Here is a 14,616-nt window from a genome sequence, read left to right on the forward strand (position 1 = left end):
GCAGAATCAGTTTCCCTATCTGTATATAGCCAGCCCTGGTGGTCTAGTGGTTAGGATTCAGCATTCTTACTGGTGCAGCCCAGGTTTTCTTTTCCAGTCAGGGAACCACATTACCTGTCAGCTGTCATACTGTGGCAGCTGCTGTTGCTGTGATGCTGAGAGCTATGTCACCGGTTTTTCAAACACCAGCAGGGTCACCAATGGTGGACAGGTTTCAGTGGAGATTCCAGACTAGCACAGACTAGGACGGAGGACCTAGCCACCTACTTCTGAAAAAATTGGCCTTGAAAACCCTATGAATAGCAGTGGAGCATTGTGTGATAGAATGCCAGAAAGTGAGAGGATGGTGCAAAAAGACTGGGCTCTGCTGTACAGAGTCACCAGGAGTCAGAATCAATTCAACGGCATTGAGAACGAATTTGTAAAATTAAATGAATTTTTAAAATGTTAAAGCTTCTTTTAAGTCCGATATTCTATAACATTAATTAAGATTAATTAATTCTAAATTCTAGGAGGAACGTAAACTCTATGAGTTTTGGCTCAATTCCTATTAATGATACAAAAATTTCCCTTTTCTGTGTTGGGACATCAAACGAACAACACAGAGACTACATCCATATACATATATACGTACATATATAATTATCTTTAAAGTAGTCACCAAGAGCACCGTTTCACAGCTGCTTCAATCTTTCTATGCTTTGCCAAATATACTTGATGATTTAGCTACAGCATGAACTTCTTCACTTTCCTTTGTAGATTTTCTTTTCAGATGGCAGGGTGATACTGAAAAAGGATGGAGTGTGTTGAGCGGTGCTGGCTATTGCATATTTTATTATGGCCAAAACAATTTTTATTTTTCAAGTTAAAAGCTTTCCAACTTCAAGGAGGAGTTTAGTTTGTTGCAGTTGGATTTTAGACAGCTCCTCCGGCTAACGGGGACATGAAGAAAGGCAGCAAACCATGGGAAGAGAGAACTAGTTTAAGTCCTAGGGGGAAAAAATAAGGCAGACTTTTACAACTTAGGGAAAAAGAACACTGCAAAGAAAATGAGCTAGCCCCGGGGATGCTTCGAGGAGTAGGAACTTGCCCAGCCCTATGTCTATGAGGGACTTCAGAAGATGGAAACACCGCAGGCCCAGGCTCTCACGGTGGGAAGAAGGACCGTTGTATGATAAAGCGGGCCTATTTCTGTTTTAGTGGCTTTCAAATATATTCTGCAAGTAGTGACCTATTCAGGTCATCTGACTCACACAGAAAAAAAAAAAAACCCGCAAATTAATCTAAAATTTTGAGATATTCACGCCTTTAAAAAAGGGTGTACCTGCAAACAAAATCAAAAGTATTTCATTCCAAGCCAAAGATCTGAACTGTCACAGAATCCATGTCTTGGGGTTTAACACCCGCCTTGCTCCCTTCAGGGACCTCAGCTCCCGTTGCAGCGCCGTCCCTGGCCTAAGGCTCCAGCCCTCTCGGGGCGCGCGCCCGGGGTCTGGGGGCGGAGAGGGCGTGGAGGTGGTTCCCTTGGAGCATCCAATCAGCGGCGAGGCCGGCGGTGGCGCTAGTGACGCAGGCCGCGCTTCCCTCCGCCCCACTGCGGGCCGACGCTCGGCGCTGTCAGCCCCGCGAGCTCGCGCGCGGGGAGGGGGAGGAGGAGGGCTTTGGGGCCGGCCGGCTGTCGGAGGGCGGCGGGTCGCGGGAAGGGAGAGAGTGAGCATGCGCAGCGGCTCCGGGGCGGGCGGGGGAGGTGGGGACCCGCGCGCGCGCGCACGAGCGGCCCGCCGGCGGCCGCGGGTGGAGGGGGCGGTTCCTCGAGTGTCGGCGGCCGGAGGGTGGGCAGCCTGGCGGCAGGTGCCGCCGCGGCCGCCGCCGCAGTCTCCTCCGGGTCCCGGGTCTTCTCGTCCGCTCGTGGTGATGCGCTGGGCCCCGTCGGGGGCTGCACCTGCCGGCTGCCCATCACCCGGGGCCTCCTGGCGTGACCTCGGCCTCCTCGCGTGCCCGGCCCCCGCGGCGCCGTGCTGCCCCTGAGAGGGAGCAGCAGCGGCCTCCTCCGCCCCGAGTCCTCGCTCGGGGGCCGCGCGGACAGAGCGCCTGGCCCCCTCCCCTCCCCCGTCCGCCGTCCTCAATGTCTCCCCGGCGGGGAGGGGGCTGCCTGGGAGACGCGCTGAGCGGCCCCCCCCGGAGGCCCATCGGCGGCAGCAGCAGCGCCCAGCCCGGCGCCCCGCAGCCTTCCCCGGCGGCGGCGGCGGCCTGGAGAAGCCGCGCACCCGCCGCCGCCCCCGGAGCCTCGCAGCCGCCGCCCGGCGCCCGAGGAGAGGGCGGCGGGCGCCCCCCGGGGAAGATGAAGGCGGAGGGGGGCGACCACTCCATGATCAACCTGTCGGTGCAGCAGGTCCTGAGCCTCTGGGCCCACGGGACGGTGCTGAGGAACCTCACGGGTAATTGATGCGCCCGGGGTGGGGACCGGGATGCGGTGCCGCCCCTCGCCTCCTTTCTCCCTCCCGAGGAGAGGAAGCGCTCCTCGCCGCCCCACCCCCGTGCGCGCCCCGCTTGGGAGCTCGAGGTCCCAGGTCCTGGCGAGGAAGGTGTTAATTGGTTCCACTCCGCGCCTGTCCCGGGGGCGCCGACTCCCTCCGTCCGTGTCCCCCGACCCGGCCCTCTGAGGCTCCCGAATCGCTGGGGGAGAATCCCCGACCCCCGCCTCCTGCCCCGCACGGGGAGGGCTCCCCACGGCCCTGGCTGTGTAGGGTGCGCGAAATAGCGTTAGTGAGCAGACTTGAGCCCTGTTAGCTTTTCTTCATCCCCTCCCTTGCACGCACACGCACACACACACACACACAGTCCGCGTCTTGCTGTTTAGATCTTTTTCTGTTTAACTCTTTTTCTTTCTGGCAAATCTCAAACCGGATGTAGGACTAAATCCCCTACTCACAATGATCAGTTTGCTCCAACTGTTAGTTTTTGTGGTGATATAGATGACTGATTTAAGTAGATTATAGTGGGTCAGGGGCTGGGCCAAGGTCTAGCGTTCTAGGCTTTTGAGCTTTAACCGTCTGTCTCCTCCCTCTCTTCTTTCCTTTTGTCTGTCTCTCCCCCTCTCGCCTTTTCTGTGACATTTGATAATTTTGTGTGTTTCCCTTCATTCGTCAAGGCTATCAGGAGAGAATTGGAGTTAACTATATCATAATAACGTCAACTTCTAGTGGTAAAAGTGAGCAGTAATATTCACGTATTTTTAGCGAGTTTGTAGGTTTGCTCTGTGAAGAAACTTTGCGAAGGTTTATGTTAATGTGAAAATGCTTATATTATTCTGAGTTCTGAATTTAAAAAATACCTGTAAAGATTAGTGTTGATAAGAAACAGACTATTTGCAATTTGGTGACGACTCAGTGCCTGCTCCTCGGAGAAAAAACTTAAAAGCGTTCTCAGGATTTAATTCTTGAAAATGTGTAAGGCAGCTAATTTTGATAGAACATTAATATTTCAGAATGCATTATGTCAAACTGGTTAAGAGTATGAAAGGTGTTTTACAAATATAACCTGTCTTGGGAGACTACATACATATATGTGTGTGTATATATAATATAAATATATTATAAAATCTGGCATGATATGCAATTCAGATAGTCATAGGGAAAAAAATTTTGGAATTATATGCCACAAGGATGACTTTAAAGGCAGCGGTTTCCTTGAATGTGGAAACTATAGAATAAACGTAGATTCTGTATTCACTCATGGTGTCCTCACTTTTATTATGTAGTTATTTAAGTTGGAGCAAACTGGCTTTACATGATTGTTTCGGGTCAGGAACATGTTTTTAGTTCCGCAAAACTACATTGACATAAAGACCATTTCATGATTCCATTGAATTTAGAGATAGACTGCCTTATCTTATTTATGGCTTTGCTTGTATTTATCCACTGTTAATATTTCAAATGTTGTATCATTTATGCTTATTGGACTGAAATGAACAATAAGGATTTAAGAATATATATTTGTATATGTTAATCACTGGCCTAGCTCATGAGTGGGTAGAGAAAATTAGCTTTGGTAGCCATAGAGTGAATGTAAATGTAACTTAACCTCTTGGCCAGATTTAACAATATTTGAAAATATTTACTTTAAGATTCTAATCAGTATAGTAGTGTCCAGTTCCACAAGTCAGCTATTAGATTAATAATCGTAGTTTCAACCCAGGGTTTGCTCTAATTATCTCCTAATATAATTTTAATAGTTGTCAGTTGCTCATCAGGCTTTACCATTTCATCAAGGATATGCTGAGCGTCCCACTCTAGGATTGAGGACCGTGGGAAGCTCTTCTAGGAAAGATGTAGAATCTGAGTATGCAAAATTCTGTTTGTCAGGGTGAAAATGGAGAAGGAAACAGATTGGAAATATACTTCACCAGCAGGTGAAAGTACCACGTGTTAGGAATCACATCACTTCTAAAAAGTGAACTCTGTAAATGGTGACATTCTGATGTGGTTTTCTTTGTGGACTTCTCCATGCTGGTGACCCTAATGACGCCATGTGTAGCTTAATCATTAGTCAAGAGATGCTACCTACGGTGACATTCAGAACTTGATCTATTAAAAACAAACGCAACTCCTAAAATAAGACAACTCCCGTTTATTGAATTCCTGCTCTGTGTCAGGCACTTTACGTATATTCTTTCCAATCTTCAGAGTAACTCTCAAAGTGGATTTACAGAGAAGCTCAGAGAGGTCAGTTAAGTTGCCCCCAAGTCAGATAGCTGGTAAATGGCTGAGCTAGGGTCTACACCCGTCTTTGCTGGCAGAACTACTTTTTCCCCTTTTCCATGCCCTTTTAGCTACTTCCTCTTTTCTCCTTCAGATGGAGTGAATTACTTGCTTCATCCTGCTACTTCTGCTCCTTGTAATGCTTTATTATTCTAATTTTTAGTTACCTTATAATTTTTATTTATTTTTCTAGACTGTGAGCTTTTTGAGGGTGGGTTCACTTCTTAATCACGGAATTCTGGAACCCTAGCATCATAGTACCTGGCACATAGTAAATGCTTGACACATTTATTGAGTTGAATTTTTAAAATAATACTTAACAATTGGATGCTTTAAACATTCTAGTTGCATTATTTTTCAGCTACATCTGTTTGAGTGTGCTGTTAACGAGGGAATGAAGTATTTAAGTAACTTATTTAAAATTTAATAGATAATTATCTTACCTTTAAAACACAACTGTTTATTGAATGCACTTTTTGTGCTAGTTACTATGCTTTTGTGCATTTTATTTAATCTTTTCAACAATCTTGAGAGAGATTATTCTTTATCCTTATTTTACAGATACATACATTGAAGCAAAGAGTAACTTGCTTAAATCTGATAGTAGTAAGTGAAAAATTCTTACCTTTTTTTTCAAATTATGATAACACATATTATTAAGTCAGAAGGCGTTTTTGTCATCATACTAAACCTGGAAGTGAAACAGGTAATAGAAAGGAGCATGGTGTAGAACCAGACTGAATTGGACTTAAGAAATGACTGTGTGAAGGATTTGCAGAAATCTGATGAATAGGAATTCTAGTTAATTAAAAACCAAATAAAAAGAGAATGTAGTCTCATCTCTACTTTTTTCTTCATGTAGACTAACAGATGTGATTTAGTCTTCTCTTTGTATCTTATCCTATAGGTGAAGTAGATAGCTCAACTACTTGATTTTGGAAATACTGAAATATCACATCATTGAAGTTACATGGCAGGGATCAAACAGTTGTTTGTGATATAGGCAGAACTTTAACCATCCCTAACTCTTAGTTCTGTGACTTTACCGTTTATTCCACATGGCTTCTTAACTCTGGCAGGTCTGATAGATGATAAATCTTAATGTACTTAAGACTGGTAAGCATTTGTCCCAGTGAGCCCAAGAATGTGTGAATGGAACTAATTTTTGTCCAGCAAATAAAAGAGAATGGAAAATGCAAGATATTATTGAGTAATAATGCTTTCTAAAATTTTAAGTTGCCATTGCCTATGTAAAAGTTAATGATCCATATTTATTGTATAGCTAGTTTTAGAAATCCGACCAATTTCAGTCTGCTATTTTTTCTGCTTCTGGAAGACACTAGGATGGGGATTCCATATTGAGCAGATTAATACCTGAAGACCCCATCTTGTCACTTGATAACCATTGCCAAAGTTCTCTTCTCTATCTGTCACTTCCCGAAGTGTGTGATGCACCGGATTCCTAGATTGTTTAACTGTGTGTACGTTTCCTGCTTCTTTAGCTTACTAAAGGAGAGAGAGAAATGACTTCCCTTCTTTCTTAAATAGTTTTTCTTTCTCTAAATATGTGCTAAATACCCCCACCCCCCCCACCCTAAAATTATAGTCTGTATGATATACTCATTCAGTTTTCTGGGTAACGACTTTAAAAACAGGTACAATGAGATATATTCTCTTGCTTTATTTGTATTTTCTCCAGCTATTTCGGCTCCCAACTTTGTGTTCTGACCCGAATTTGGTTGCTAAGGGTTTAGAGAAGAATTTTTTGCTTAGAAAAAGGCAGGACCCTTAAACTCCTGGATCAACACAGAGCCGGGCTGGTGTTGGGAGAGGGATGATTGGTCCCTGGGAGGAAAGGCGAAGGCTGGCTTCAGGCTGGTCTCCTGTCTCAGTGTTAGCAGCAGAGGTGAGGTCAGCTACTCCCTCTTTCTACTGGCGTAAACTTTCGGAGGCTGGGAATTCACACTGGAATGGAGGTCGGACATCTATCTGTGTATGTATATGTATGTACTTACTTGTTTTTACAGTAGACATACACACTGTTATAGTTCCTTTTCAGACTTTACAATTACCAAGCCACTTTAGTGTTAATACTGATTGTCAGTAGAAAAAGAGAAAGGGGGAAAAAGTTGGTATCTGCTGTATCTATTTGGAGTTGTTCACACTTCATACTGATGGAGCCAGCACCTTTCCTTCGGAAGTGCTCCCAAACGGGCACGCTTCTCTCCGTGTTACCCTGTATTCTAGATTCCCATAGGTTTAGTTCCTCTTCCTAAATACTCTATTATGGGAGGGGGCTTTGTGTAGATAAGGTTGTTTCAAGTATCCACTTACGGATGTTTGTATTTGTAAATGTAGCGCTAAAGACAATGTGCTACTTTTCAGTATTTGTGCTGGACCCCAGAATTTACTCTTTGTGAAATATATGTTAAAAATCGCTTACTCTTTTGTGGTAAAGAGCCAATTAATAAGTGCTGGTGTGATTTCTACTATGTAGGAGTTTGCTTTTTGGAAGACTTATCTATGTCTTACTGAGAATGAAGCTACTGTAATTTTTTTAAAAGAATTGTCATCTTCAGGTTTTTAGTTTCTTAATTCCCATCTCATTATCTTTGAATTATATGTCCGTATCTTCTGGCAATACCAAGTCCAGGGTCCAGATGACATTTCTTAAACCTAAATGTTTGGATGTCTTGGGACTGTGTAAGCTGTGATTTTGACTCTTTAATAGTTAAGTGTCAGAATATAAATTTATTTCTGCTTTGTTTAGTGATTGAAAGGAAGGACCATAAAAGTGAGATAATCCATGAAGAGGAGTCAGAATAACTAGGTGTATTTTTCTGGTAGAAATGAAGTCTAAATAGAACAGGAGGGGAGGAGGAATTGGAACCAGGGAAGGAAATTGGAATTAAGAATGGTCAGATATAAGAAGAGAGCCTGGAGACTGTAGCAGGATGAATTTGCCGCGGTATCAAATGAGTAAGTCTGATAATGGCTGTACCTACTGAACACTCAGTGCATGTCAGGTGTTGTGCAAAGCATTGTGCATGCATCTCACTTCCGATAACTGAAGTGACCATAGTAACTTATTGTTTTATTAAATGTATATGATTAAATCAGGTATGATAGGCTAATTATGTATTTTGAATGACTAAGTATTTTAGCAATAAAAATTAATCACAGAATGAGCAGTGGCAGTAGCAACACATTTGAAAGAGCTCTCATTAGCCTATCAAATTCCAGTGACCTTAGCTAAGTAGATTAAGCTTTGAAGGAAAAAGAGATTTTTCACCAAAATTCATGGAAATGCGAAGAACCAAACTTTTACGTGGATTCAGTTGCTTGTGTTCTTAATAATATAAATCTTGGAATATAATCTAGGAGTATGTTAATGCTTATTGTAGGAGGATTTGGAAAAATAGTTTTGAGAGATGTAGATGGCTAGGTCACTTAACGTTAGCTTATTAACATAGGTATTATTGCCCTTCATTTGTTATGCTATGTGAGTATTTGAACGTAAATCAGGTTTCTAAGTTTACTTCATAATCCTGACGTGGCTTGTATAGACGTACCTCGGAAATATTGCAAGTTTGGTTCCAGACCACCATAATAAAGTGAATATAGCCATAAAGCAAATCATACGGATTTTTGGTTTCTCAGTGCATATAAAGTTTATGGTTACACTATACTGTAGTCTTTTAAATATGCAATAGCATTATGTCTAAAAAAACAACGTACATACATGAAAGCAAAAATATTTTATTGTTAAAAAACGCTGACCGTCATCTGAGCTTCTGCGAGTCATAATCTTTTTGCTGATGGAGGGTCTTGCTTCAGTGTTGATGGCTGCTGACCGATCAGGGTGGTGGTTGCTGAAGGTTGAGGCGGCTGTGGCAGTTTCTTAAAATAAGACTACAATGAAGTTTGCCGCCTCAATTGACTCTTTCTTTCACAGGTGGTTTCTCTGTAGCATACAATGCTATTCAGTAGCATTTTACCCACAGTAGAACTTCTTTCAAAATTGGAGTCAGTCCTCTCACACCCTGCTGCTGCTTTCTCAACGAAGTTTATGTAATGTCCTAAGTCCTTAGTTGTCATTTCAACAATCTTCATAGCATCTTCCTCAGGAGCAGTTTCCGTCTCAAGAAAGCATTTTCTTTGTTCATCCGTAAGAAGCACCACCTCATCCATTAAAGTTTGATCGTGAGATGGCGGCAGATCAGCCACATCTCCAGGCTCCACCTCTAATTCTAGTTCTCTTGCTGTCTCCACCACATCTCTTGTACTTCCTCCCCTGAAATCTTGAACCCCTCAAAGTCATCCGTGAGGGTTTGAATTAACTTCTTCCAAACTCCTGTTAACGTTGCTATTTTGACCTCTTCCCATGAATCACGAATGTTCTTAATGGCATCTAGAATGGTGAATCCGTTCCAGAGGATGTTCAGTTGACTTTGCCCAGATCCATCAGAGGAATCACTATCTATGACAGCTATGGCCTTAGGAAATGTATTTCTTAAATAGTAAGACTTGAAAGTCAAAGTGACTCCTTAATCCATGGCTTGCAGAATGGATGCTGCGTTAGCAGGCATGAAAACAACATTAATTTTGTCATATGTCTCCATCAGAGCTCTTGGGTGACCAGGTGAATTGTCAGTGAGCAGTAAGATTTTGAAAGGAATCTTTTTCTGAGCCATAGGTCTCAACAGTGGGTTTAAAATACTCAGTAAACCATGTTGTATACAGATGATGTGCTGCTATCGGGCTTTGTTGTTCCATTTATAGAGCACAGGCAGAGTAGATTTAGCATAATTCTTAAGGGCCCTAGGATTTTCAGAATGGTAAGTGAGCAATGGCTTCAGCTTAAAGTGACCAGCTGTATTAGCCCTTAATAAGAGAGTCAGCCTGACCTTTGAAGCTTTGAAACCAGGCATTGAGTTCTCTTCTGTAGCTATGAGTGTCCTAGATGGCATCTTCTTCTAATGTAAGTAGTGTAGACGCCCTCATTAATGATCTTAGCTAGATCTTCTGGATAACTTGCTGCAGCTTCTCCGTGAGCACTTGCTGCTTCACCTTGCACTTTTATGTTATGGAGACGGCTTCTCTCCTTAAACCTCATGAACCGACCTCTGCTAACTTCCGACTTTTCTTCTGCAGCTTCCTCACCTCTCTCAGCCTTCGTAGAATTGATGAGGGTTAGGGCCTTGCTCTGGATTCGGCTTTGGCTTAAGGGAATGTTGTGGCTGGTTTGCTCTTCTATCCAGACCACTAAAGCTTTCTCCCTATCACTGATAAGGCTGTTTTGATTTCTTATTCTTGTGTTCACTGGAGTAGGACTTTTAATTTCATTCAAGAACTTTTCCTTTGCATTCACAGCTTGACTAACTGCTTGGCACAAGAGGCCTAGCCCTCAGCCTGTCTTGGCTTTCAACATGTCTTTCTCGTAAGCCTTATTATTTCTAGCTTTTAATTTAAAGTGAAACATGCAACTCTTCCTTTCATTTGAACACGTTGAGGCCATTGTTGGGTTATTAATTGGCCTAATTTCAATATTGTTGTGTCTCAGGGAATAGGGAGTCCGGAGGAGAGGGAGGGAGACGAGGGAATGGCTGGTTGTGGAACAGTCAGAACACACATTTATTTATGATTGTCTGCCGGTCTTATATCGGCATGGTCTGTGGTGCCCCAAACAGTTAGAATAGTAACATCAAAGATCAGTGATTACAGATCACCATTACAGATATAATAGTAAGGAAAACGTTTGAAATATTGTGAGAATTACCAAAATGTGACACAGAGACATGAAGTGAGCAAATGCTGCTGGAAAAATGGTGCTGATAGACTTGCTTAATGCAGGGTTGCCACAAACCTTTGATTTGTAAAAAATGCACTGTCTGCGAAATGCAACAAGATGAGGTATGCCTGTAAATAATTTTTACACTAAAAACATTCATATCCAGGATTTCACTACTAAGGAAAGAGAGTGATACATTTCATTTTTTAGAAATTTTACTTTTAGTAGTTAACAATGTTTAACATGTTCTAAGAACATTACATGTATTATTTATTTGAGCTCATGAGAATTCCATGAGGTAGGGACCATTAACAACTCCATTTTTAGAAGTGAAGAAACAGGCATAGACAATATCTTGCCCCTGCTTACAGAGCATGTAAAGCAGGACTTGAAAAATGATCAGTCGGTCCAGTTCAGCAAACATTTGAGTAACTACAGTGGACGTGGTGCTGTCCAACATACAGAGATGACGCATGACAACTGCTTTCAAGAAGCTATGTTCTAGTGAGTATGAGCTTACTGAGTAACAAATTACCCCCAAATTTAGCAGCTTAAGACACGTTTTCTCACACAGTCTCAGATGGTCAGGACTCTGAGAATGGTTTTGCTGGTTCTAGCTCAGGGTCTTGCAGTGTCGACAGTTGGGCTGTCAGCCAGGACTGCAGTTTCTGCAGACTTGACTGGTGCTGGAGGGTGGGCTGGCTTCCAAGTACATTTGTGTGACACTTGGTAGGAGGTGTGAGTCCCCTCGTGTGGGCCTCTCCCTGGGGCTGCTCACAGTGTGGCTTTCCCCATAGCGAGTGGTCAGAGAGAGAGAAACTAAACCAGAAGCCACAGAGTCTTTTTTTTTTTAATTTTTAAAAATTTTTTCCTTTTTCTCCCCAAAGCCCCACGGTACATAGTTGTGTATTCTTCGTTGTGGGTCCTTCTAGTTGTGGCATGTGGGATGCCGCCTCAGCGTGGTTTGATGAGCAGTGCCATGTCCGCACCCAGGATTCAAACCAACGAAACACTGGGCCACCTGCAGCGGAGCGCGCGAACTTAACCACTTGGCCACGGGGCCAGCCCCCACAGAGTCTTTTATAATCTAATCTTGGACATGATATGCCATCACTTCTGCTATACTCTATTGGTCACACAGACCAACTCTGGTACGTTGTTGGAGGGGACTGTACTAGGGTATGAATACCAAGCGGGGATCATTGGGGGCCTCCGAGAGGCTGGCTCCCACAGCCTAAAAGGTAGGTATGGGGAGAAGGGAATGAGGCCCTTAAAGGGAAGACTGGAGGCAACATAGTGGATGTGGGATGAAGTATCTGTAAGAGAAACAGGTGACTAGAAAAAGCAAAAGCCATCTTGTTACATAGAATTAAACTAAAAAGTGGTGTCCAGCATTTTCAGATCTTGTTGGATATTTCTTGATCATGAGTCACGTGCCAATCTCTGTGGTAAACACTGATACACAAAGATGAAGCTGTTAGCCGTTGTCCATAAGGAGCTCATGGTCTCAGAATGCTAACTAACCTTCAGATTAAGTGTACTTTTGTGGCTTGTTGAGTTCAGGGAGAACCAGGTAATGGGATTTGGAAGACAGCAGAAGAGGTAGAGAGTGGAGAAAGAACCTGTTTAGGGGGTGATAGAGAGGAGAGGTGAGGTGCTTATGGGATGGTCCAGGAACACTACCAGGACTCGATTAAGTTTACAAGTGTTACTCTGCTCTTGAATATCTGTCTATCTGAGATGTTTTCATCAGTAATGTGAAAGTGGATTTTCGTTATGAAGTTCTAGCCCCTCCCACCCTTCACCATGACTTCTTTTAAACTGACATAGTTTCTAAACCTTGCTACATGTCAGAATCACCTGGGGCTGGTTAAGGATACAGATCCAGGGCTCCAGTCCATGTCCGTGGAATTAGGCTCTTTGAAAACAGAGCCTAGGAAGGTACATTTTTAACCAGCTCATCAGATGATTTTGTTATTGAGAGCTCAAAGATTGGGAACTTCTGATTTTAAAAAATTGAGGTTTATGTGATTAATTTGTAGCTATGTTATGATATATAATGCAAGTTAATATGGAATTTTTAGTGTAGCTAAAGATTTATTCAAATTTCAATATAAATGACTCGTTTATTTCCAAGAAGATGCTATAACCCAGTTCTTTTAACATTAGGGGATCATATTAGAATTTATCTTTTAAAAATATTTTTTATTTATGTGACCTCTTAGCGATAGAGAATAATTCCTATTAATGATAGCATTTTGAAAAATCTAGATAGTTATATTAAATCTGAAGTATAGGGAAAAATTAAACATTAACAATGTTGTAAGTATATACTTATATAACGAGCAGTTATTGGCATTTTTTTCTCCAGGATAATTTGGGTTCTGCTAGATTTCTCTATGCAAATAACAAGTCTAAAGAAGCAATAGGATCCTTGAATTTATGAGTTTTATCCTTGAATACTACTAATTAGCTTTTGTACTTTTTTTTTTTTAAAGATTTTATTATTTCCTTTTTCTCCCCAAAGCCCCCCAGTACATAGTTGTATATTCTTCGTTGTGGGTTCTTCTAGTTGTGGCATGTGGGACGCTGCCTCAGCGTGGTTTGATGAGCAGTGCCATGTCCGCGCCCAGGATCTGAACCAACGAAACACTGGGCCGCCTGCAGCGGAGTGCGCGAACCTAACCACTCGGCCACGGGGCCAGCCCCTAGCTTTTGTACTTTTGACAGACCACATATTTCACAGGCCTCAGTTTCCTTATCTGAAATACAGTAGAATGCCAACAATTTTCATATTGATGTTAAGGGAAAGCTGATCTAGAAATTTTAGCAAGTTAAGAAAAAAATTTAGAGATTTTAATATGAGTTAAGAAAAACATTTACCTATTTGCATATAAACTTATTTCTTTACGCTTTAAAATTAAGGAACTTTCCTTTTTCAGTGGGGCTGCTTCAGGATATTTGATATGCTAATTTGTAGGGTGAGGTTTAGGACCTAGAAAATATTTGTTCTCCAAGCACCAGGTAATGGCTCTTTGAATTGGGTTTTCTTAAAACTTGGTTTAGCAAACTCTGGATTCAGTATCTGAAGAACTCTTCCAGTTCTGAAATTATCTGTTTTTATTGCTGTCCCAGCACGGCATAACTGCTTCCTGAGGATTATTTTCAGTGATACCGAAGGTGTGACTGTGCTGACTGCGCTTGTTCGTGGCGTGATAAGTTCTCCTGGTTTTATTTTTATTCGCTGGTCTGTCTTGTCATTGGTCTCTTAGATTTAATTTAGGAATTTGTTATGTTGGGAGTTTCATTATAAGTTATGCTCATTGATGTAAAAGTTTCATTTTTTAGTATGTAGTGTAAATATTCCTTGGAAATATTATATCATGAGATTATAAAACATCTCATCACTCACTGGGAAGATTTTTTAGGTCAGTGACTGATTCAGACAAACGTGTTGTTACTAACTGACTTTTTTTGGTATGATATATAATAGAAGATGCTTGAGGGCATACAAGTAGTAACAGTTGAAACTATTGTATAATGTTCTGTTATAATTTCACAATAGATTCAGATTTTGACATTTAATCCTATACTTTCATAACTGAATAACTAATCAATTATGAGGAAGAACAAATGGAATGGCATCTTTTAGGAAGATGGTGTTATGGCTTAAATGTAGAGCAATTTTTGAATTATTTTAAATAGCCTTAACATGATTTCTTTAAAACAAATGATATTCTGATTGTTTGAAATTAGAAACCTGTTTTCTAAGAATTTTCTTTTACTATTCAATAATGAGTACTGTAATTTTCAATTTGAAATTATGTAATTAGCTAGTAAAAGGGTAATTTATTTTAAGTGGGTAATAAACAGTATTGCCATAAACATTAAGAGAAGCAAGATATTAAAGCAGCTCTTGAAAGTGTCACAGTTAAATGTAAAAACTAGTGTTTTTGCCCTTTTAAGAAGCAGAAGCAGACAACTCTTAAATATCTACAATAGCTTTAATTTCTCTTGTGTTAAATGAGGCTTCAAGTGGACAAATACAGCAACTTATCTTTAAAC

At 41.8% G+C, this 14,616-nt stretch overlaps 1 protein-coding gene across 3 annotated transcripts in view; it reads left to right on the forward strand.

Annotated features, from left to right (window-relative positions):
- Positions 1–1,775: 1,775 nt before the first annotated feature.
- Positions 1,776–14,616, forward strand: part of TMEM170B (transmembrane protein 170B) — a 69,057-nt gene continuing 56,216 nt past the window's right edge. Inside the window, exon 1 of one of the 3 annotated variants that reach the window (XM_008530704.2) lies at positions 1,776–2,438. In XM_008530704.2, the coding sequence (XP_008528926.2) occupies positions 2,126–2,438 (313 nt within the window). In that variant the 5' untranslated portion in view covers positions 1,776–2,125. The remainder of the gene's footprint in view (positions 2,439–14,616) is intronic. The other 2 variants (XM_070584068.1, XM_008530702.2) reach the window with 2 other exon arrangements.

This window comes from Equus przewalskii, chromosome 19 (genome assembly GCF_037783145.1).
Source record: "Equus przewalskii isolate Varuska chromosome 19, EquPr2, whole genome shotgun sequence".
Classification (NCBI taxonomy): Eukaryota; Metazoa; Chordata; class Mammalia; order Perissodactyla; family Equidae; genus Equus; species Equus przewalskii.